This window comes from Amphiprion ocellaris, chromosome 1 (genome assembly GCF_022539595.1).
Source record: "Amphiprion ocellaris isolate individual 3 ecotype Okinawa chromosome 1, ASM2253959v1, whole genome shotgun sequence".
NCBI lineage: Eukaryota > Metazoa > Chordata > Actinopteri > Pomacentridae > Amphiprion > Amphiprion ocellaris.
This window is the reverse complement of record NC_072766.1, coordinates 10,203,896-10,229,600: the sequence shown is the minus strand read 5'-3', so window position 1 is coordinate 10,229,600 and position 25,705 is coordinate 10,203,896. Positions and strand designations below refer to the sequence as shown.

Sequence of the window (25,705 nt, the reverse complement as noted above, 5' to 3'; positions counted from 1 at the left end):
AGGTCAGGGGCGATATTTAAGAATAATGAGCATCAACAACAATAAATTATCTCTTGAATGAATTTAGAGTTTAAGGGTGATTCTTTCTCAAAGAAAATACTGGAAAACAGAGAGTATATGAGGTGTTATAATATTCTCCTAAGTTTTAAGTTTTAAAATTGTTACACCATGTTTTCATTGTGCAGTATGATGTACGTTATGGATAAAAAATGGACTGAAATAAGTCGGTGCCATTTGATTTAAACTTTTCCCACCCCCTTGTTTTCTTTTCACTGCAAACTGTAAAGAATATGATTAATACCTCCACAAGAAAAATTAAAAAATACTCAATTCTTAAAACAAAATGTCTCTTTAATTTGTAAGTGTCAACAGCAGTACAAAAGATGGAGTGATGTGAGAAGCTTTCTGTAACACAATTTCTGTCTCTTTTACAGAAAAGGAAGAAATTCTTGAGGTAAATCAGCTAAAACAGGCAGTTATTCAGCCCACCGCTGCATTGTTACAGTGGACTGAGACATACAGAAAAACGGTGTTATAATATGTCTGAATTGATCCTGCGGGGATAATTTGATCATATACAGTACACACATTCATATGGTGCCTTAGATGCACCCAAATGTGTCAATCATTGGTTTGTTTTCACTTTATATAGTGTATTGATACTACCAAAGCCAAGGAGATTGCTCTCCACACACACCAATGTAAAATTATTCACTTTAAGTTTACCTCACGTCAATACTGCACATGGAAACCAAAGACTTGCTGGTGTACACTTTGAAGCCAAGCAAAACAAAACAAACATAAAAAAAAATTAAGTAACGTTTTCTTTTTTTTTTCATTTTAGCAATAATACCCCTAGCAAATAATTGACCTTTTGTACTGTATAAAGAAGAATGTGAACACAAATGTGATGGCAACATTTTTTTTTAAGTTGAATTAAAAACTTTACATTGGACTGTACAAGATATTATGATAAACTATTTACATATTCAGACATAAACTTTTTTTTTTAAAAGCAGCAACAGACACTATGTATTTCATTTTCTCTAATAACACCCAAACAATACTTGCCATGGGCCTAGGTACCTGCCAGGAAAAAACAAACAAACAAACAAAAAAAAGAGATTTCTACGCGGAAAATTGTATCAGGCTGCCAGCAATTTCAAAACATCGGCTCCAGTGATAGAAGAGCCCCACACAGTGTTGCTTGAAAGACAACTCTAAAAAGCAAAAAAGTACCAAAGACAACTATAAATGTTGTCCTGAACAACAAATTTTACACTTCTGAACAGCAGCTAGCATGTCAGTCCAGCATGTCAGTGAATTGTGCTGATTAAATTAACACAGAGAACATTCCCACCATATACATCACAAAGTTCAGACAAAAAAAAAAAATTATCTAATTACAGTAAGTAATGTTGAAACAGCATAGAAGCTTTTGTCTTCAGTTTTTCATTCAAACCATTTGCATGTCTCAAAGAGTGAAATAAGAGAAACAAATTGTGAGGGCTACATTTGCAGATGGCTGGATAGTCGTGGACATGTTCATTAAAAGTTGGCAACATACAAAAAAGATGGCAAGGAGAGAATTAACTAAGAAGAATGCATCATGTCTGTGCATCATTTTGCCACATCAAAACAAATAAATACTTGCACGCTCCCACATTTCAAAAAAGAAGTCTAACATTTCTCATGTTGGAAACAGTCATTCATAAAAAAAAAAATTTTTAAAAACACCTTTGTTTATTATAATAATGTAAATGCAAGCCAAATGCATGCAGTTTTTTTTTTTTCAGATGAACGCCTCATAAAAAAGATTGCCACATAATATGTGCGCTGTAATAAACACAAAACACTAGTGAGGATATACAGCATACCGCTTAGATTGTATCATGATTGGAAACAAATTATTCTTTTACATCAAGTGCTTGTTGTTTAAATTAGTACCTTACTTGTTTTCGAGCCTGATGATGAATAGGTTTTCTTGCTTCTTTGAATAGTCCAGGGAAGATTTTGAAAACTTAAGAAGGTGAGGTGCTTCTCTCTGTTTCAGGACCAATACTGCTCACTTCCATTAAGCAGAAAAAACTCAGCATCTATATGAGGTACAGTGACTTGTCAGCTTTCAAAACATGAAACCACATACAAAAATAAAACATGAAAAAGAAAATAAAATAGAACAGCCAAATACATAACTTATACTTCACTAATGAACAAAAATATATTTCCTATGTGTTATTTACAATAAAATCTAAATGAGATGGTGAATTCATTGAAAACCTTTTTTTTAAAATCTCCAATTCATCAAATACGTTTTGTTTTTTTTTCCTTTTCCTCTGATTGTCCATGTTGTTATTTTACTGACAGTTTTAGAGCCAGAAGTGGCTGATAATAAATACAATATGTTGATACTCTACAGTTGCAAATATAATATACAATGCACTGAAGTCTGAAGTATGGTGTTTCAAGGCTCACCGAGCCTGCTGTTGAATTTTCTGCTCACTTTCTTGTGCTGAGTCTCTCCCCTAGGCAGCCCTGAAGCTTAAACAAAGTGTTCATTCGTCACATGTGTCTTTGCATAAATAAACAAAATAAGTAGACAAAAAAAAAAAAGACTCAAATCTGGTAACTGTGAGAGCAAATCCACTTGAGTCCAACTGGAGAATTTTGTTCATTCATGGTGTTTTTCCTCAAACAGCTTCACATTAATCAGAATTGATAAAAAATACAATTTATATCCAGTGCTTATAACACTTATGAAACATTGTCTCTTCGTGAGTTCTTGTTTTTTTTTTCTTTCTCTCTTTTTTTTGTCTTTTTTTCCCCGCTATATAAGCACGGTCAAGTTTCAGTTCCGTGAAGAGTCCTGTTTAACTACCAGCCAACTGAAGCAGTGTGGCATGGTCATGAAAATATTTACAATCACATACAAATCAATCTAACCACCAGCAAACAGGAGCAAACAGTTTAAAAATACCAAACAGGTTGACTTGGAGGGAAATCCACTTGGGTTTGTTTGTAGGAGAGCATCCTTTAAAATGTGTTGTACCTCAAAATGAGAACAATGTAGAAAAGATGCAATGGAAGAAAATTAAAAAAAAAAAATAAATAAAATGGGAATTATAAATGAGGTGATTAAAAAACTTACACGACTTAATATGAATGTTTCAAAAAGTAGAAACGATGCAAGTCAGCATTGAATGGGTATTAAAAATAAGAGTACAGAAGATAAGAGAGCTATAAAGAGCCATCTGTACCAAATAGAGCAAAGGGGAGAAATGCAGTGACCAGCAGTGGGAATCTTGACCAGTTAAAGCCAGTGACCAGCCATTCAGATCCTTCAAAACAGCTCTGCACTCTCTCTGAAATGGACAGGTTCAAGGGCAAGGGAGGGGAATAGCTGGACTCATGCATTAATAATGCTGTATTTCAGATGATACCCAGTCGTCAGTCATTTTAATAATCCCCCACAGCTTGATGTACTTGTTCCATCTGCTCGCCAGTGCCTGGTGATTGGGCCAGCGTGGGAGCCCTGTTGAGGCCTTACTTCCAGCACTTTGATGGAGAGCACAATGAGGGACACACACCCCATTTTTATTGTTTCCCTACCCTCCCTGGTGTTTTCTCCTTCTCTGAGCCAGATGGCGCCCCCTGGGTGCTGAGGTTGCCACAGGCTGGGGTCAGAGCAGGGCATGGCAGGGAGGAGAGCCACTTAGACCTTCTGCCCCGTAAAGAGGATCTGAGTCTCAACATCAAGGCCCTGACCGCTAGAGGAGCTTTATTTAGCTGATGTCTCCGGAAGGTCGGCACTTGTCAGGTTTTAAGCCTAAACTAGGGATAGAGACTTTGTGTTGCGTGATTCTAGTCATTGCATTTTGTCTTCTTTAAATGTGACAGATAAGTGCGGTCCAAAAAAGCTAATCAGATTATCAGAACAAACAAAATACAGCTCAAAGGTGACAGAGAATTTATGTAAGTGCACTAATGGAAAAAAATATGTTTTAAGTCATTTTAAGTCTTTTTCATATGTGCATGATGAGGTAATTTGAGACACAAACATCACTTTAGCCTTTATTCTCTACTTAGAGATGTCAGTGCAAACTGTCACTCCTTTCAAGACTACTTGAGTAATCAACTCATTGCATCAACCCGATGACCGTGCTCTACTTTAAGACTTCTTAGTGTCAGTTTAAGATTTACAATGTCTAAAAAGAATTAAGATTGAAAAAAATTACGTTTTAAGACCTAAGACTTTAAACTTGCCGTCCAAATGGGGCTAAAGTGTTTAACAGAACGTACTGTAGCTACACATTGTACAACATCAATTTGAGATTGTAATGCCACCAAAGCTGCCTTTCGCTGCTGTTCCAATCCCACAGATTGGAGGCCTTTGGCCCTTTAGCATTCTGGCCTGATTACAATCACTCTGATTAAGAGCTTGGTGAGTCAGACTGGGTTGCAGAGCTGGAAATGAGTGAAGGATGCCACGGTTCTGTGTGGACTGGGATGAGGAAATGAAAGGGGCTGGCCGCTTTTGTTGATGATCACTGCATTGGCCTCCCTGGAGAACAGCTAGCATCACAAGCTACCATCCATGGATGTAACATATTGTAACCTCCTGCAGAGCTTGCTGGCTCCAAGTTCCTGAGTTTCATTTGTTTATTATGTTCGGGTAAATTAAAGAAAGACTGGATAATGAAGCTGCATTAAGAGATGAAGAGATTGTCTAAGACTCACGAATCCTCTCCCAAAAGACTTTATAGGTTTTAAAACTTGAAATGTTTGGCACTTATGCACTAAATTATGCAGTTTTGTAATGATAATTAACAACTAAAACTAAATAATAATAATGATAATAACAATAATAATGATAATAATAATAACAATGTGTTCATTACCCTCTGTACTAAATTGGAATCACTCCATATTCATTTTGAGATATTTTGTAATGGTAATATTTTTCTCTTGTTTAAAAACATTCACAAGCTGTTGGCTGGCACACTATACCTGAGTGAGAATAGCATTCCCATCTTGAACAGTTAGGTAATGTAGCAAAATCATCTAATTGAAGAGGAAAACAAGGTTAATGACTGTAAGAGTTATAGGTTCATATCAAATGTTCAATTTCAAGTTCCATCTTCTGTTTTAGGCAATAACCTAATTGTGTAAATGTCCATGATCTCAATGAAAAAACAAACAATGAGATAAAAAAAAAATATATATAAATTACCACAACCAAACTGCTTCACACACTTGAAGAAACACTTAAGACCAAATAGCTTTTGATTCGGATGAAGCCACAGCTGCATGCTGGCTTCTACATGATACATCATTTTTTTAAAAACATTTTTAAACCTTTGTGGTATAGTTTTTGTTTTCTTTTGCTCTTTCCCTCCCTCAGATCAGACCAGCCCTCTGGGCGTCGTCCTGTATGAGTGTTGTCTCTGCATCGGCCTCTTCACTTGAAGAGGTCTCAGTTGGCGCTGACTGGCTCTTGTGTGTCATTTTCACTGCTATAGTCTGATTTGGGTTCGTCCTCAAAATCTTCGTACATGTCCATCTCGTCCTCGCCGTTGACTGGCTCGCTGTTGTTCGCCATGGTACTGGGCTCTAGCTTCATGTTGTAGGTGCTCTGGATGACGGGAATAGAAGGCTCAGGACTTGCTGAGGCACTTGAGCACTCTGATGTCATCTGAGGTGACGGTGTTGTGGTTGCCATGGTGATGGCCCCAGGATAGACCATACTGGTGCTGGTGGTGATGGGAATTTGTGGCGGCTGCCTAGATGCACAAGAAGCAGATGACATTAAGATAATTTACAGTCTATTCTGATCATTGACTTTCTATACAAATTTGATCTTCAAAAATTGTAAAAGACCAGATGGAAAGAACGCAGACATTGTTGTGACTGCTGCTCAGGATAGTCTCTACATGTCTCTAAACTGCATGTAATTTTTGTTGCAGCACTTAAGCTGAAATGGTTGGATTAGGGGTTTCCCACAGCAGTCCGCTTCAAGCCAGCAGCTCTGTGAAAATGATTTGGGAAAGGAGAGGTTCTCCTGACAGCTCCCGTTCTGAGCTGTTCAGAAACACTACTCAGTTTATTGGTGACATAAAACCAATACGCGGTTAGTGCTGCTCTTGTCTGCTGTTGTGCTGGATGATTGATACTCCAGCCACTGAAGCTTATGACTGACATGGGAACACCTGGAGAAGGGTTCTCCTGCTAACCACACACAGTAAATTAAAGTGTTAAGCTTCAGACTGCTGCCCTCCAGGCTTCTGAAAGTGTATACTTATAGCTTATATCCTGTAATAATGTCTTCACTTCATGCTCCATTTCAAGACTGCTATTGTCTAAATTTATTAAATCACAGCTATTGAGAAACACTTGATTTTAACGTACATGTCAGTCACTTGTCTGTCTCTCCAATGCAATAGAGACTAACTCAACACTCTTTTGGAAATGGTGCTTGGAGAGGACAGAAAGCTCCAGTGCGGTTGGTAAATCTAAATATTGTCTACAGTAGTGCGGCATTTGTGACTGTACACTTACCCCACGGTGAAGAACTGCCGCATCTCTTGTCGCCGTGAGCGCATCATCTGCTTGTACTCTCCAATGCGGAGTTTTTTCCCGTCGATAATGCAGGTCCTCTTAGGCCGAGGTTTGTACTTGTAGTTGGGATACTTCTCTAGATGGAGCTTACTCAGACGAGCCTGCTCTTCATAGTATGGCTGCTTGTCTTGGTTGGACATGGACTTCCACCGAGAACCTGCACAACACGACACATTCAGGTTACACTGTTTGAAAAATCTGTTTTGCTAAGTGACAGTGAATAAAGCGGAGCCCCATTTGGAATTTGCAATTATGTCAAAATAATCAATAATGCACGTCCAGTCACATTTTACTGCTCTGGGTCAAGACTTAATTTAATACCAAATTGCACTTGATAGTGGTAGAAGTTTTCTCACAAATTCATGTGCAAGGATTTATTGTCCCTTCCACGACAACCCCTTGATAGCACTGCCTATGCACATTATCTGAGCCGAGAGACATGCTTGTTCTGTACTGTCAAACAGTACGGAACAACAAGCTGGTGTAGTAAAACAGCTCTGTGAAGTGCCTTACACTGGCATGGATGACAGCACTTTTAACAGCTCTGATGTATGGACTCCAGTGCTGTGGGGACAAGACCCATTTAGTCTCTGTCATTTTTCATGACAAACACTTATGGTAGTGATGGGCTATAAATCCATCTGTATGCTGAGGTGAACTGATGCACAGTGGCCTGCGAGATAACACACTCCCTCCTTTAGATACCTGCTACTTTATCAGGAATTTACATATCGGAAAGCAATAAACCCATTTACATGTGCGAAAGTGCTTGGCAAGTCTGTAAGGTGTTACAAAAATTCAGATTGATAAAGGGAATTACAGAATGAGTCCAGTGTATGTATCCAGGACACAAACTCAGACATGGAGGATGATAGAAAATCTATCAGAGGATATGACAAGTCTTTCTACCAATTTAGTTTGCAGCCATATAAGTTACATGTATATTTTCAACAAGGGTCCACAACATTCCGAGCAGTGAAACGGTATTTCTTTCCTGCAACAGTACTTTCCTAGGTGAACGGTACATTTTTCTGCAGGTATATTTGATTCACAGGTATCGAGATCTTACCCAAAATCTTGCTTATGTTAGAATTGTGCATGTCAGGAAAGGCCTGGAGGATCTTGCGCCGCTCGTCCTTGGCCCACACCATGAATGCATTCATTGGCCTTTTAATGTGGGGCTCGTTGTTGTTCCTTCCTCGCGATTCCCTGAAGACTCGCGCCTCAGTAGATCCAGCGCCTCCTGTTGGCCAACAATAATAGGGTTGGGGTTTATCTGCAGAGCCATTGACTTCCTTGGACCCTGGAATAACCAGAGCAGGAACAAGAAGAGAGAGCGAGGCAAGACATTGATTAAATGACGAGCCATTTTTAAACTCTCCTTCATCTACTGTCATCACTGCTAGCATCATCGTGAACATTGTTTCAGATGAGTGCAGGGACACATACAACTTCTATAGGATGTATTGAGTGTAAAACCTCACTTGAAAGGATTAGATGCTGCAAAAGTAAATAGAATTTCAACTAAAATGGGAGCTGTGGTCTCTAACGCTCAGGTTTATCCAAAACCAGAGTAAGAAGACCTTTGACATCAAAGAAAGTTAAATGTTTTGTCTACAAGTGTTCACACTTCTTCACTTGAGCACATAAGTTTTAATTTGATATTCACAGTGTCCATAAAAATAGTGGCAACATAAATAATAAATATGAGACTTGAGGCAGTCTTTAAAATGGGAAAATCAAGGCAGAAACTCAAACTCTGTCAAATCTTAATAAAGCATTCTTCCAAAGTACATTTTAACATATATATGCACAAATAAATTCCTTTGCTTTACTCTGTCTCTCCCATTCGCTCTCACTCTCTTCCTGCCTCCTTCAAGCTTACACACACACACACACACACACACACACACACACACACACACACACACACACACACACACACACACACACACAAACAAACCAGGCACACATTAGCGAGGCGAGAGTGTGCCGATTCTGCAAAGTGCTGTTTCTCAATCAGGGCATTCACAATCAGCATAAGAGAGTTTCTCTCAGTATTAAACTGTACATCAGACTGATAATGATTTCTGTTTGCATGCGCATTTGCTTCCTTTTATATGTAAGATGTGAAAGAATTAAATAAAAGCAGTATGAATATTTAAACAAACAAAAACATGTTGATAAACAAGGCTTGAAAAATAAGACAAAAAAAGCCTTCCATATGCTACGATACATCTTTAATGATCTCAAATCTGGAAAAGAAAGCTTGGGATGACTCATGCATATTTCATCATCCACATGTGAAGCCTTCTCATTAGACCATTCCACTAGCAGCCTTGGCACACATTACCTGGGGTTTGATTTCTATTATTATTTCAGTTGATAAACAAAATCAAACTCTTAATGAGTAATGGAGGGCTGTGCAGAGACATTAATTCCGTATCCAGAGAAAGCTCGCTCAGCTCTAATCACTGAAGATGTTACTGCGCCATTTTCAACCCCGAGTTTGAGTGTTTTTTGCTTCAGAGAAGTGTGTCTTTTTTTCGAAGCCATTATAGGAGACAAGTAGTTATAAAGGTAAGATACCTCTATTATATTACAGATGGAGGTGTGCTGGGAGTTGGTTTTAGTTTATGCCCACAGAGAATGCTTGAGGTCCAGCTAATTTTAACCTGCTCATGTTTAAGTGTCAAACTGTTTCATTTATTTAATTCAGTTCAATTTTATTTACATAGCACAAATTCACAACATATGTCATCTCACAGCGTTTATCATAATAAGGTACAGAACTTACAAATTTTAAACAGAGATCCTTTATGATGTCCACCTGGGAGGCTACTGAAAATGTATTTTCACATTGTGACACTGCATTTGTTGCTTCCTAGAGATTTCAGTGGTTATTGTCACAGAGTTCAGGCCAGTGGGACTTTAGAATTGTAATCTTATAATTGTTTATCTATGTCCTCTTAGAATCCTGCAAATAAACATTACAAAGAAGAGGAGGAAAACAGGTTAAAGTCAAAACATAAATTTTATTTATTACTATTTATACATTTACTATAAAAGCCATAATTGTACTAATTTTGTCAGTCATTTTCAAATGTTAAATATCAACTTTTTCATCAAAAGGTGAATAGTATATTGAGACTGAAGACATTTTTCTCTCTCTCTTTTTTAATATCATCTTAGTGCGGATGAATAAAGAGAAGGACTTATCTTCCAAAACTCTGTATGCAAACATAAATATAAATAATTGTACTTGCACACATGAATTGTTTACTAAATCTGAATATTTAAAAAAAAAATGTATACGCACTTTCCCAAACTCTGCAGACACCATATCCAACTCTGTTTGCCACCTAGAATGCTATAGGCCTTTAAAGCCATCATGAATTCAGAAATAATACACTACCTTTGCTGCCACCAAACCCCACAGTACGTTAATTTCATTTAGCATGCACTCACCGTACAGGATGAATTGATTTCACTTTGTTTGGTTTTGACAACCATGTTTATTGTGCAATGAAATGTGGTGTGGCGGAGGGCTGACAGTATCCATCAACGCGGGGCAATCTGCTGACTGCCGGGGCCAGATGAAGGTATTCATTAGCTCAGGAGCGCAGCGCTCATTCAGACACGACAGCCAGTGTCTGCACCCCGGGATCGCTTGCTGTAATTTACGATGCCTCCCGTGCCATTACTCTATCACTGACACTGATTCAGCAATTTATATACTGGTGTGCATGCATACGGGCAGAGGTGATCTTCTTATGGGGAGGGGGACAAAACAACCGCCTGCCATCACCTAGTGCCACATTCGTAGTTAGCCATGAAACCAGCCACGTGACTTGGTTCATTGGAGGGAATCCAGATGAGGCATGGTCTTTTGCTTCATATGACTGCACACAGAAAAGAGCCTATCTACTCTGTCAGACACTACAGAAAAGCTGTAGACTTGAACAACGGGAGTGTTACATCATCTTAAGTTGTACCGGGGCAGGTGCTGTAATTTTGGATGTGAAAAGAGCAAAGTGATAAAAGTATCAAGCTGACTCACACGGTCTAGGAAACAGGCAGCCAAACTTAGAGATACACCTTTAACCTGCAATAATAATGAGTTCTTAAGGTAATTGTTGTGATTACAGTATGAACAATGCAGAGTGGCTTTCTATAATATAAGATCACTCAAGGCTTTGTGGGTGGATAAACTTGCCCCCGTATTCAGCCCCTGTAATATATGTGCCTTAATCAGGCATCCACAGCAAATTGCTAGAAACTGCAACATGCAATTTACTGCAACATTGTTTCTGTATTTTCATTGAAAATCATGACACCGCTCTGACATTTTGCAAATGAGCATTAACCATTTTTTTTCCTGGAGGGGCAGGACATTTAGGAATCAGTTAGTTAGGTGTGTGATTGTGTAAATAAACACAGATGTTTAGCAGTGACAGGGCCAGGCCCCCTGGGTAGTAGCTGGGGGAGGTGGGAGAGTGAAACAGAGGGAGTGCTGCTTAATAGAATTTATTGTGATTCATGAGGCCGGCAGCTCAAGTGTGACAGAGCGATATGAGGATCCCCTTTTAATTTGTCTCTCCTGGAAACACTGCAGATGAGCAGCATGAATTACAGTGTGAAAGAATGATTCTGTGTGTGTGGGGAGTGGTGGGGTGAGTGGGTAAAGAACAAACGAGGGGGGCGGGAATAGAAATAGAGAGAGAAGGTAGTGAGGCCCCAAAGCCGATCACACCTGTGAGCTGCAGGCTCAGACTTGACCGTGTACCAAGCCAGAGGGTAGCACTGCCCCAGCTGCCCCCTCTCCTCCTCACTCATCTTTGTTCTGTGGGCAGACACATAATGTCACCCAGGAATCCGCTCAAGAGGATGAGCCTCGGTGAGCAAACCTGCCAAGCTCTCCCTGTTGGGATCAAATCTAACACCTCTGACTGAAGGCATTTACCACTGACAATAGAGCCTCTCCCTTGGAGCAGGATCAGGCGAGATTAATGTGTGTGGACGGACGCGACACAGCCTCAGTGGCCCTGCTTGAGCCTGAGCTCATGGCATGCTAATTAAACCATTACAAATTATGAGTGATATAAGCCCTATTATTACATGTTAATCTTTATTTTTGGTTTGTTTGTTTGTTTTCCTCTTCGGGTGATTTCTAGACTGTGTGTTACTGTGTGAGCGCATGAACATGGGAACAAACAGCCGGCTTGTTTCAACATGCAGGCTGCGACTTTTACTTTTGTCTGCTCCGCCAACTGTCTTGTGCGCTTTGCATAAAAGCGGAGTCTGATTTTTCCACAACTTTCTGGCTTCGCACACACAAAAGGAGATGCATGCATGGATGAAAAAAAAAAAAAATGCAAACACATTTGTTCTATCAGGGGTTCATTTAAAAGTGTCTGCTTCAAAACAGATATTTGTTGACCTCTTCAGCTATTGTTTTTTGACTTGATAAGGCATCATGTCTGAGCCTCCTCATCTAAGTTTTCTTCAAGGAAAACTCCTTAGGATTGAAAAAAAAAAAAACAAGAGTTTGATTCCCACGGCCTCACAGGAGAAGAAAAACAACAGCAAAAACCCGTTCTAATCATCAACCTAATGTAAGGTTTCATAACAGCTCTGAGCTATAGATGTAAAGAAACTCATCATCAGTGATCTGTAACAACAATGCAACACTACTGTTCTTCTCAACCTATTCCATGAGGACTTTGGTAGAGACACTTCTTGGCTGAAGCCTCTTTTTTTTCCCCCTCACTCTCTGGTTGATATTATCTCATTGGGCGTTTAGATTAATACTGTTTCCTGCCTCCACACATCTCTCAACAACCTCTTTGTTCTCTGTAGACCCCTCAGTGATGGGGGCGGTTTAGACAAACACAGAACTTCGGCTATACAGCAGCTCCATACTGCCATATGTGAATGAACAGAGGGCGTGGCTGGCTGAGGCTTTTGCAGTATTGGTTAACGTTTTCACCAGGGCTTAAAAAGACCTAATGAATTTGCAGTGGGATCATACGTGTGGCTCGTGACTTTGTTAATGATGGAAATCATATCTAATCATATTCCTTCACCACTTTTTTTTTCAATCTCAGCCGTTTGGACTTTGGTTGCTGCATGCTTTGCAAATATTAGCCTAAGCAACCTAAAGCTTTCTGTGAACTGCTGTGATAACAGACGTTGGTTGTGCACTGTGCCTGCTCAATGTGGGTGCTCTGTTCTGGAGGGAAAGCTGCTACACACCAAGGGGCTTTCACACCCTATATATGGGCTGGGAGGTACACCCAGTAATTTTCCTTTTCAGGAAACACCAAAGTATATGCAGTGTGTTTTGATCTACTGTGGAAAAATGTGTTAAAAACAGAGGTTCCCAGTTAACTTCCCCTTTCTTCTATACCAAAATTAACCTGGATAAAAGTGGCCTTAGTTTGGTTGAAAAGTAAAGTAATTTTATTTACCACCAGCTTGTTTCATATGAGTTTTTATTGTTTTTAAATTTGAAGCAGATCCTATCTATGCCAACTGTATAAAGTACGTTTGACAAAAGAACTTTAATCAAATTCTAGTTCTAGTTTTTACTGTCACCTCTGCTTGGGCTTTGAGCCGTAAATCAGTGTTTTCTAGATTATTAAAAAGAGCACTAAGTAGACACATGCAGTATGTTTCTATACATCAAGGTATCCCAGGGAGGAAAGCCTCCATCGGCTCAAGGAGGAGAAAATCCTCACAAGGATTTCAAAAGTAAACATGTTCTCAGAAGAGTAAACACTTTGTGGTTCACATCTTAAAATTCTGCTTCACATCATTCAACTGTATGCGTGTCTTCCTGTTGGTGAAGCTTAAAGAGACAGACAGATATATTTGTGGTCCGAGAAAAGAAATGGTTAACTGTGTGTTGTGAGTTATGTGCACTGCCCTGTCTCCCAGCCATTTCCCCCTGGGAAGAGGACCTCTCCTCTCCTCTAACCTCTGCTTGCTCCTAATCCATAGCCCGTTGGGAACACGGATGTGAGGAGTCTGGCACTAGCCTTTCCCTCGGCTCTGAACAGGACTTAAAAGGACACAACTGCCCTGGTGCGTGCTCTGTTTCGGTCCTGACTCCACAGTAGCCACAGAGGGAAGGTTCTCACTGGGAGAATGAGCACTGGAAACACATCTGTCCGAGGAGTCAGACGGGTGGGATGGGATCCTCTGCGGCGGCTCACATGGGAAACATGTCAATGAATCCGCTAAATACACCTCTAATTCTCATCTTCAGGATTGGGTGTGATGTGAAACTAGACGCGCTTTAAAAAAGGCATTTGCTTTGAAGTTGGTAAACAAACATTTTTATGGGAAGTCTTTTTTTTTTATTTTATAAAAGTCTGTGTGAACCAATTATGCAGGGACACTTCTTTCTGAAACTGAAAAGAAACATGTCTAAAATGCTATTTAAAAATGTTGATGGGTTACATTGTCCTGAGAAATATCTATCCCTCCGCCTTGAGTCTCTTTGAGGCATCAAAGATGAGTCAGAACCATTTTCCTCTTTGCTCTCGCTCTGAAGTGCCATGGAAACTGCCACAAATATTTATGCCGGACAAACATTAGTGCACCGAGGTACTTCTTGCTTCTGTGTAGGAGCCAGCACCACAAAAGCAGATGACGCTTTGTCACATTGGTGTAATCAGAATTTACACCCCTGTGCCCTGGACCTCAAACAAGCACAACAGCAACAGGAGTCAAGCTTGGAGAAAAGCCAGCTTTGTCCTCAGGCACCCTTGTCCTCCGCTCACCTACCTGTGAAAACCTGGGAGCCACGGCTCATTTCAAACGGCATTAACCCCAACCCCCACATCTCTCACACACACACCTACATGTTTCTGCACACACCCATACCACACACTCTGCATCTAATGCTTAGACACATGGAGAACTATTTTTTTTAATCAATCTTCAATACTAATTTTAACTAGTTTTAAAGAGAATCCACTCAATTGTATTCACTCTTTAGCACAGAATTCACTCTAATGTCCAGTGAAACTGTATAAATCAGGAGGAGACATAAAATTAATTAGTAATTTATTGCAATTATGTATGATAAAAATAAAAAGCAAGTGATCTAAATCCGGCCTTACCATCTAGATCCTCTGGCCTGGTGAGGTCAATAACTCTGTGGCCGATCTTTCCTTCCTCACCCAGCTTGCCGAGGTGGTGCCCGATGCTGTCAAAATGCGCTCTCTCCTGCAGGGAAACACAAACAGTCAGGTAAACGAACGAGCACATGTACACATTTTTTTGATGGAAAAAAAAATTGTAAAAATACCCACATCAGGAATCAGAAAATGTGAAAAGAAAAAAAGTGTCTTTGATAAATGCAGGTTGTTTTGAAGAGCTGCTCTTTTGACATGAGCTAGATGTAGCTTTTTTTCCCCCCTCATCTCTCTATTCAGCAGCTGCTATAATGGATGACAGGAGGCAGAGAGACAGTGAGGGCCAGGGGTGCTCTAAATAGATTTACAGAAGGATACTTTGTGATCCCAAGCACACAATGGGGCTGTGGCCCTCTTTGCAATGCTCAGATTTTCCTCTGTAATCTTCTCCTTACATCCTCCCTTCCAGTCTACAGCGCCCAGAGCTCAGCGCCCATCATTTATTCAGAGTTCATGCTTTGGAGAACACACCGTGTTTTCCCGTTTGTCATGTTGCTTTGTGCTCAGATTAAACTTGGCATCATGTTGTACTTGATGCACAATGAAACCCTGTCATTCAGCGCTCCGTGACAATATTAAATGTCATGTCCGTGTGCATTTACAGAATAAAATAACAGCTTTCGGGGGGCCTCTGAATAGTTGCTGCACATTACACTTAATGTATTATGCAAGGGGAGAGTGCCGACTGCTGCTGGCTCCATTGTTGAATGACCTACTTCCTCAGTGAATACACAGGGCATTAGCAAAGGGCTGTCTTCCTCTCTAAAGACTCAACTAGGAGATGGACACTTTGACTCTGCATGATACAAATAATCTCTCCCCCCCTAGGTTTCGCCTGGATGACACTAAAAGCAGGCATGTTGCCACCATTCAGAAAAAAAGCATTTGTTTTACTCCCAGGGTGCGTGCTCAGTCTCTGCCAGAGATGTACTGTCTGCGCTGACCTCTGCCTCTTTTCTTTCTAAGCAAGCCTATCACATGCAGCCTGAACAGACACTCAGGTAGAGTCCCAACACAATGCTAACAGCTCCCCTGCTGCACACACTGACACCAACACACACATTAATCTTTAAGCCCCTCCTTTGTGATGCGTTGCACTGTTTGTGCGCTGATGGTAAAGGTGATAAAAAATTAAGCAGACCTAACCATTGTAACTAAAAACATTTAGTTTATGGCTGAAATTTATTTCTTTGTATTGCATTTTCCTGGTGAACAAAATCATGCTGGCAACAATAATCAAAAGAAATCAGTGTCAGTGCAAAAAGAAAAGCAGAAATCACATATATATATTTTTTTTTTCTTTTTGTACAACCTTTTTTTCTTGACAGTTAAAAAAAATATGACAAGATGAAGATAGTTCAAGTCCATTTGAGGCCTTTCACAGTATTTTGATTTTGCTCATGCTTTTATTTATTCAAGAACTATTCCTCAAAAGAAAGGACTGCGAGAGAGACAGAAAGAGCTCTGCAATTTACCATCTTACTTGAAGGAGCAGTCATTATTTATGGCCAGCTGAGTGATTCTGATATACAATTAACCACTACCTGCTTATGGCCTGTGATTAGAGGCTGTCTATCTGACGGCCCTTTGCTTACTTAAGTGTTTTCTAATTATGACATATGCGGTGGTCCCTGCTGAGCAAGAGGACACTTTGTAAAGAGAAGATGGAGTGCGCTGCCGTTTTCCGTGTCACATTCTGTGCAGAGCGGCACGTGCGTAGACATGCTCGCACGTGCACACACAGCCGTATTTATCACCCAACCACATTATTGCTCTTAATGAAAGAAGCTAGCAGCCTGATGACAAAGTGACTAAAATGCGATTAGCTGGATGGGCAGTGGTGCTGCTTCAGATGCTGCATGGACAGTCCACTAGGAAGACACAGTGTTCGTGGGTGCCGCATGTCTGTAATAAAGTAGTCATCTCGTCCCTCTTCTGCACTTCGCTGGTCCCTCTTGATCAATCAAGTCCTTTTATAAACTCATGATCATTAAGCATCATGTTGGGCTGAGAAGGAGCGAGAACAGGGCCCATCCATCAGTGAATTTCATTAATAGCTAGATCAGCGTTGAACTTCTTTCTCCACCGCACAAAGTCATATGATTAGTGAACATCAGCGTATTAGACAGTCTGGAATAGGACTGAATGAAGCTCTTGTTTGACAGTACTCTGGGCTTCACTTGGTAATGCAGGAAACATCCACATATGCTTTATACAAGTCAGCATTTTACATACTGTAGTGGTCTAATTACGGTAAGTATTCCTCTTGTTCATGTGTTAGTTGTGCTAATTAATATCAGACTATCTGTGCAATATGGTACCACAAATTTTCATAAAATTTTATATACTGGGCTTAATATACTTATTGGTTATAAGTTTGGTAATTTATATTGGTGAATTAGAAATAGAGTTGAAATTAGGGTCATAAATTATCTGCACAGCATCAGGGTTTTGTTTTAAGGTTGGAAAATATTCAGTGAACTAATGCTTCTTTACTGCCCACGCATCAAGTGCTGTGATAAATTAATGGCAGTTTTATTATTTTATAGTGTCATTAAATTTTTACTGATCACTCTGACACAGAGAAGTAGCAAAGGACATGCAGTATCTGGGGAAGCTAGCCGTCCTGCCAGGAAAAGAGAGGGAGAGACGAAGCCCTTCAGTATATAGCTGATGTAAAAAGGTATTTATAATGCACAGTACAAGGGGATGAAGGGAGCGTTAGAAAGCAGAAATACTGAAACTTATTGCTACTATCTGCTAGAAAAAAAGCCTAAACAAAGGAGAATGTAGGAACAAATTAAGGCTGTTGAGAAGATAAAGGGACAGGAAACAAAAGATGTAACAGTACACATTATTCCCCTCCCACTCTGACCACAACTGTTGGCAAGCAAACGGTCCCTCCCTTAAATGATTTCAGCATGCAGCTCTCCACCCCACAACTAAAATTACAGCAGTGCACTCCGAGTTGTAGTGGAGAGCTGCCACCCACAACAATCTCATCTGCCTGTGCCTGCGCAGCCTTTTGTCTCTAAAGTTTGGTAACGGATGTATTGGTTAAGTTGCACATGGCTGGCCACTGAAGTCATGCACCAGTCCAGTGAAAGCTGAGTCACAGAGGAAGAGAGAGAAGTTAAGAAAAGGACGGGGCGATAGATAGCAGAGTTCATGGAACTTCTTGGGCGAGGGAATCCAGAAGAGCCCTTGTCAATGCTGTAAAGAGAGCTTTAATCTAGCTGGCCACAGAACATGTGCCGGAGGCCTGCTGCTCTGCCCACAGGGTGTATTCTGGGCAGAGGCGGGTGGCAGACGTCCCTCTGCATTGTGCCTACTCCTGCCCTATATTTAGGCAACACACTGCCAATCCTGACACTCCTTCACTCTCTCCTTCGCAAATAGCTTTAGGCTGCCGGCAAAGTCATATCGCCTGAGATTATTTAAACACAGATGTAAGAAAAATACACTGAGGGGAAAAGAAGCCTGCGAGTGTTTTTGAGTCAGTTTGTTGGGTCAGAGTTGGAGGCTAAAAGAAAACTGTCTTAATCTATATGATAAGCATTTCACCTAACGTCATAAGAAATTGATTTAATGCAACCAAATATGGTCTATGTTTCTTTGGTAGTGAAAAATCTGAGCTCAGCCAAGGTGGAGAGCGGCAGACATACTTTTTGTCACTCCCAAATGTCGTTAATACCTTGACCAATGCTAATTACAAGCCTTTGGTCCAGGTCAGGAATGGTCCAGTTTCTGTGATCTGGAGAACAAAGTTATCTGACACATGTCAAAAAAGCGATGAGGTAAACCAGATGACACAGGCGCAGATGAAACCGCCGCGTTTGCTCGCCAAAACATTTTGACAGAAAACTGCTTCATTTCTTTTGGACATCTGGCAGGCGTGATCCAACGTATTTCTTCCAAAAAAATTACCCATAGCCAACTTAAAATCATATAATAGTTTGGTTATTTTTTGGCCATGAATGTGTGTGTATGTGCATAGATATATATACAGTAAATGACATGTTTAGCCCTTTCTGTGAAATCTGACAGCAGTAACCGCTTTTTTCATACTATTTAAACTAAATCTCATCCATCTTTCCTTTGCATTGGAAAGAATATGATCGCATATGTTTAAAATCTCATGATTGGAACCTTTAACAGCTGCAGGACCCTAAACAGCCACTTATATTTGATAATGCACTGAACTGGCTCTAGTTATATCACACACCTGGTATGTGGCAAGTTGAAGGCAATGGTTCAGACCACAATGCAGGGCTTTGTGTATCAAGTGTCAGTCACCACTGTGGTCTGTAGCTCTTGAGTGAAGACTCGGAGGGTCTCGGACTAAACCCCTCAACAATCTGTCCCAGGCCTGATGGAGACAAAGACTGCACTTTAATATGGCTACAGCCTCTCACAGCTCAGCGCCTCATCTGTTTTGTGTTTTTATTGTAACCAGTTGCAATGCTATTTATAAGTCTGCAGCTTTCCAGTAGTTTTTGCTAGTTTTGAACCATTTAAATGTTAAGTACATCCAGCCATGCGGTGAACCCACAGCTCTTTTCATACAGACTGTTACTCTCTTTTTACCCGTAGCCGTCCTTTTGCTAAGGCTAATGCAGGCAGCAGCAAAATCAACAGTAGCAGCCACAAAAGGCTGGCATCTGTTCTTTCGTGGTCGTACTAAACATCACACAGAGCAGAGATGGCCAGCTATTTCTGTCCCATTTGTTCTGCCAGGGCATCACCTCATTTGTTCAAAATGGAGGTAGGAAAGGCCTTTAATTGAATTGGGGAACCTAAACTACATAAAAATAACATTGGGAGCTTACGTCATCTGGGCTTTGTGCCAATTTAATGTTCATTGTTTTCAAGCAAAAGAAATGTTGTGTTCTGTGTGTATTTTTTTCATTAGAAGGACAAGTCAGAACCATGAAATGTGACTATTCAATGCCTGTTTGAAATATACATTAAGTCTCAACCATTGAATTTCTTCTGCATGTTGCTCATCAAGTACATAATGTCACATGTATTTGTCAGTGTTGCGACACATTTCTAACAGTGTTCAGTTCAGGTTTTCTTCTCTTCACTGCTGAGACCATTTGTGTTGACATCATGCACTTTTATGGGTTTCTAATCCTCAGTGATCCAGAACTGTTCACTGTTAGTTTGGCTAAAATCTCCAGCTTTATCAAAGCCTCCAGGTTGTAAACAGCAGGATATTAGAAACTGCAGCACTCCCAAAACCCTTTTCACGTATGGACAAAACCTCAAGTCTTGTTGGACACTGGAGCCATTATGTTGCTACTGCAACAATACCATAGACTATAAATGGTCCTTTGTAGCCTATTCTTTTCCCTGTCCTTTGTTGTATGTGCCTTGTGGTGAGTGCAGCATCATAGGTCTTTGCCACCAGGCCCGGCAGCATTTCTGAGCAACTGGAGCAGGCCAGAAATTCACCATGTTAAATGACAACTGTAGAAAATAATGGAGCTACCACAGCCAAAATGACCCTACCAAGATGCAGCCTTGATGTCTTTCTGGGGACGAGGCGGGAGAGCAAAAGACTTGACCTGGGACGGGAGCCACACACATTCACACGCACATGCACAGGCACATTTTTATCCAGAGTCGTACATTATTTTTATTCTTTTGGCAAACGTGAACAATTGGACAAAGCATTAATGTAAGCAATCTTCACAATAGCACTTGCTGGCTACAGCCAGTGTCTGGGAGCTGAACATAATCTAATTTGGATGGGCAAACCCTTGTATGCCAAGGATTTACATTGCAGCCAAAATGCCTTGGTTTGCAATTTCCAAGACAGCAGTCGAAAAGGAGCAGAAAATTGCTTCCAGGGCTGCAAACCAGACAAGATTATATTCAAAGTCTTTGTGAGGGCTTTGCCTGAATAGAGCCCTGGCATCACATACACACACACACTTGCAAGTGCATGTATGTACACACACACAGGAGGGGAGGACAGTATAACCACTATAACCAATAGGTTAGGAGTCTGGGTTTTGTAGAGCACCAGTGTAAGCTCCATTTGAATATTTACAGGCTGAGCTTTGGGATACGGGAAATGGACAATTGTAGTCATCAATACTGAGGAGAAAAGGTGTTGTGGGGCAGAAAGGGCAGTTCAATAGGTTAATACACTGACCTTTCACCTTTTGATTCCAGTTAGGGACTTGTCAGCAGAGGAATATATTTTATCTCACACAACCTCCAGGACTTCACATATGCTGCATTTTATTGAAACAAAAGCAAGAGAAATTGATGTGTCATTGTAAATCCGTCCTACTCTACTTATCAGGGTTCAACATCAAGGCTTGGCCAATTCTCTCGGGCCAGTAAACTGTAGATTTGGCTGTGATGCTGGCTCAGAAGTGAGCGCATGAGAGAAGGAAGCTGGAGGTTCAAATTATGAAATTAAAATAGATTTTCCCCTCTTTAGTGACAGAGATAACAATTGCTGAGGCTGAAAATTAAATTAGCACTCTGTTGTCTGTGCTGTCTGAGTGGGAGGAATTTCGAGACTCATTAACAGGCAATTAACAATTTACAGTTCATAGACAGTTATACTATTGATATTTGAAACAACACCTTGTTGTACTTGTTAAGTGAGTTAACAATACAGCCATTTTCCTACACACATTGTAGCTGATAAACAAACTTGAACTCTGCCTAAAATTAGACTTTAGCTTTTATTATTTCATTTTGCTTTAATGTGGCTAGTTACACTAAATGTCATTTATTTCACTTAGTCATAAAAGCTAATGTTCTGTTTGAATACAATGAGTGTCACATAGGACAAGTTAATTCTTGGAAATGTTGATCTTTTGTTTGATTATTTAAATTTTTTATAAATATGGTAACTGAATTCAAGCATTTAATAAAAATACATTCCTTAAGTGTGTCTAACATGATTGTACTGTTTCTGCTGAGCCAGTGAAAATGTATTAGTAGAAAGTACTTCATCTCTGACCTACTAGCTATATATTCCAATAGGCCATAAATGTTGATGACAGGACTGCGACATAGTTGAATCTCTGCATGCACCATGTGAGTGAAAACATACACAGATGCTTGATATTTATTCACCCGTGACCCTGAAAAACAGCATGCCCAGTTATAGCTACAGTGCATAATAGAGGGAGACAATTCAAATGGTTACAAATGGATTCAGATGTACTGTATATGACTGTAGGCATACTGGAGCATTCTAGGTAAAAGCTTCCACTGGGTGAGGAGGAGATGGTAAATAATGGAACAAAGTAATTGCCCTCTGCAGACAATAATACCTTTAGATAAATATTTCAAAAAGGCAAATTGCAGAAGGGTTGTAAAAGGTTTTATTGTACTGATGGGATATAGTAAAAACAGACAAATAAAAAAGACAAGCAAGGAGATTCGCTCCTGTTAAGCATGAATATTTTACATGTCCTCAGGTTAAAGGCTTGTATACTGTAGAACAGAGAGTCTGATCTTCGCTATGTTCTCCTAGGTCAATGGCCAGGGAGGGAGAGAGAGAGAGAGAGAGAGAGAGAGAGAGCTAGAGTCATAGTAATAAAGGTTAGGGAGGAATGCATTGTACTGTTCAGATACAATTTGTATGAAAAGATGAATTGATCCATCTGTAAGCAGCACTTAGACCCACTCCTCTGCCCGGTCATTACAGTGGGATAAATCAATATTTAATATCCCCCTCTAACAGCCACACTGAATGATCTTAACCTCTCCTTAATCCCATTTATGTTACCTTTCCTGAATCTTCTTCATGTAAGCTCTCACTATGATAAACTTCCAAACAAGAGACTGGGAGGGAAGCTATTAAAGACCACGCCATATTTATGTCAGGTGAGACGCTTTTTTAAAATATTAATATTCTGAAACTGACCAAAGTGAAAGCTTTTATCTGGGGCATTCAAACCTTTCTAGTCTGTTGGCTTGTTGTATCAGCAAAAGACTCTCTCTCTCTCTCTCTCCTTCCCTCTCATTTCATTGCTGAATTACAACTGACTGTTCTTTATTGCAGCCAAAGGATGAAGATGATGGGTCAGTTCTTTTAGCTGACTTGATAAAGCTCGCCTCTAATTTCACACCATCCTAATAGGAGCGGTGTCACGGAAACTAAGAGGTGACAATATCTCACTATGATTTGCGGCGGCCACAGAGTCAAACGCGAGCACGGTGAAGGTGTCATTCAACAAGACTGATTTTAGAATGAAAACGGAAACATTCCTGAGGGGATGTTTTTTTCAGATATCAGTTGGTCTTTGCAAGAAACACGCACAGAGGCATATGGGTAGCCTCCTCCAATTACTGTAATTATTGTGTGGCGTTTGTTTTGTGTTTTTGATACTATGATCCCACTATTGTACTCGCATGCATGCAATCGCACTGTTTCTGTTTCTGTCTCACTTTCATAAAAAACGCATGCTCTCTCCTCAGGTGGCAAACACACACAAAAGGTAGATTACAGGTGAGGAGCGACTGACTCTTTCAAGCAGATGATGCCTTTAGGAAAAACAAAAAGAAAGGCATTCTTCTCCTCTGAGCTGACTGCTTTAACACTGGTTGAGACAAATTCAAAGAAAACAAAGCTAAATCTTACAGGAGCAAACACAGAGTAAAAAGGCGTTAAGCTCTACCTACTAAGGACAATGTAGCTGTAGGTGTGTGCTGCCTGTAGAAAATGGCATTGTTTAGTTACTGCTTTCATGTCATGGCAGATTTTGCTGCTTGGTTGACCACAGGCTCACCTTAGTTTTGAGGTGGCGAAGCAGCTGCGCTAGCTCATGTGACTGAAAATGAATAAAGAATGCAACAAAGTTCATGTTGTAATGAAACAAAAGCCAAAAAATAAAAGGATTTAAAAAAAAAAAAAATAGAATTGATTTCTTTGCACAATGATGTGCCTGTTTAATATTAGGGACAATTATGACACCTGTTTGTCAGTACAAGAAAGAGATTATGGATTCATTCGTTATTGTTAAGATCTTTTTTGTTCAGACTTAAGAGAGTAAATGCAGGAGACGCTTCATCTCTGTCCTCTGTGGAATTTATTTGCTTCACTTCAGTAAGAGCATAGTTGATTGCCACCTGCATAGACAGTGATCTCTTCCAAACACCAAATTAGAGGGAAATCAAAATAGATATTCATTGACTTTTTTACATATACATTGACCTAGTTGAGGCTGTTGGTTGAAAGTGTCAGGTGCTGAAATATTAATGAGCATCGCTCCCAGTTTCTGCCTGCTCCTCACAGCCAACTGGCAACATGGCATCAAGCTGAAGAGAGGAGGACAGCTTTTTTCTTTCCTTGATTGACTCATCGATTGAAGATATTTTTAAAGGGAATCCCTGGGAGTGTGTGCTCCTGGTACAAAGCAGCCCCATCCCGTGTCAGGGGACGGAGAGGGCTGCAAGTCGGCTTTAATTGGGCAGAGACTTCAGAGTCTTCTTAACCCACACCGGGCACTGCCATGGCCTGTCACGGCCCTCACACCAGCATCAACAACGCACAAGCCTCTAAGCACGCACACACAAACATATTCATGCTAATTTGAGTAAACATACATGTACACCCTAAACCATGCCAGCTCTTATCAATACGACCACCCTGGATGTGGATTAAAGAAAATTATTAGTCTTAAGAATTACTGCTCTATCAAAATCGCCATGTTCCACTTTCTTGAATAGTTTCTTTCCTCCACTACTTGCAGGGAGACCTGAGGACTCTTGTGGTCAACTGCTGTTTTTTTTTTTTTTTTTTTTGTTTTTGCCTTACGGAAAAATCTTGCAATGGAGAAGAACTGAATCGGGGATAGAACGGAGACAGACTATAGGATACTCGCACTAACCTTGTCAACTCTGCAGTTGTTGAGGCCCACTGAAGTGAGGGCGGACAGCTTTGCCTCCATGCCCTGCTGGTGATGTTGCAGCTGTTCCCTCTGGATCTGCTCCCTCATTTTCCGAGCCTCCTGGATGGCCTTCATCACTGTGTCCTGGTCCCCGAACAACGCAGTGGAGTTTAGGCTGGACAGAATATCTGTGCACACAGACAAGCAGAGCAAAATTAGTCTGCTAGCACACACACTGCCAAAAAAGAAAAACAACTTCACACATTATCCTGACAGTGGCGTTTATTTGTGACATGACAAATACCAAAATAGTAGCAAAGCTTTGGAATATGGTCTCCATGGATGTGAGTGCCAGTCTGTGTGTATATGTGGGATGTTTTTTGTGGAGACACTTTGAGGTCTTACCCAGAGATGAGCCTCGTCCCAGGCCTCCCGCAAGTGGGCTGGGGATGCCACCTTTACCGATGAGACTGTTAGGGCTGCTTTTACTGCCGGGGAACAGGATTTGAGTCGGGGATGTAGGAGATTTGACCAGTTCTGTCGTCTTTGGCCGAGCAGACAGGTTGAGAGGCTGCGTTCCCTCCTCCTACAGCAGCAGAGATAGGAGTATGAAAGAAGACAGATGTGAATGGGTCTTTCCTCCCCCTCCCTTTTGGAGGGGCTCCGGGTTCTCAGACAGCACAGTTCTCCTCCGTTTCTGGTTAATTATAGGATCCCGATCCTGACCCACACCTCCTCCCTGATTCCTACTCTGTTTTTTTTTTTTTTTTGGTATTTTCCCCCCTTTTCCTCTCCTCTTCTCATCCCCTCTCATCCATCCTTCCTTAGGAGCTGTGCCACTGCGATCTTCCTCGCAGTTGCCCAGTGCCTTTGTTCACACTAATTAAAGCAGATTCTGTCTCTCTGTACATCTTCATCTGTTCTCCCTTTCCTCCTCCCTGCTCTCTGTGTCTGCACTCTGGTTCGAAGAATAAATAATGACCAGATAACGGCGGTGCCAATGATCAAAGACAGCTGTTC

At 40.6% G+C, this 25,705-nt stretch overlaps 1 protein-coding gene across 13 annotated transcripts in view; it reads right to left on the bottom strand.

Moving 5' to 3' along the window:
- Positions 1–330: 330 nt before the first annotated feature.
- sox6 (SRY-box transcription factor 6) overlaps positions 331–25,705 on the bottom strand; it is a 135,564-nt gene continuing 110,189 nt past the window's right edge. For 11 of the 13 annotated variants that reach the window (XM_035944453.2, XM_055010230.1, XM_035944451.2 and 8 more), the window contains 6 exons: positions 25,091–25,271; positions 24,686–24,873; positions 14,745–14,850; positions 7,685–7,918; positions 6,556–6,772; positions 331–5,780 (listed from right to left, as the gene is read on the bottom strand). In XM_035944453.2, coding sequence (XP_035800346.1) covers positions 5,474–5,780; positions 6,556–6,772; positions 7,685–7,918; positions 14,745–14,850; positions 24,686–24,873; positions 25,091–25,271 — 1,233 coding nt within the window. In that variant the 3' untranslated portion in view covers positions 331–5,473. The remainder of the gene's footprint in view (positions 5,781–6,555; positions 6,773–7,684; positions 7,919–14,744; positions 14,851–24,685; positions 24,874–25,090; positions 25,272–25,705) is intronic. The other 2 variants (XM_035944457.2, XM_023262274.3) reach the window with 1 other exon arrangement.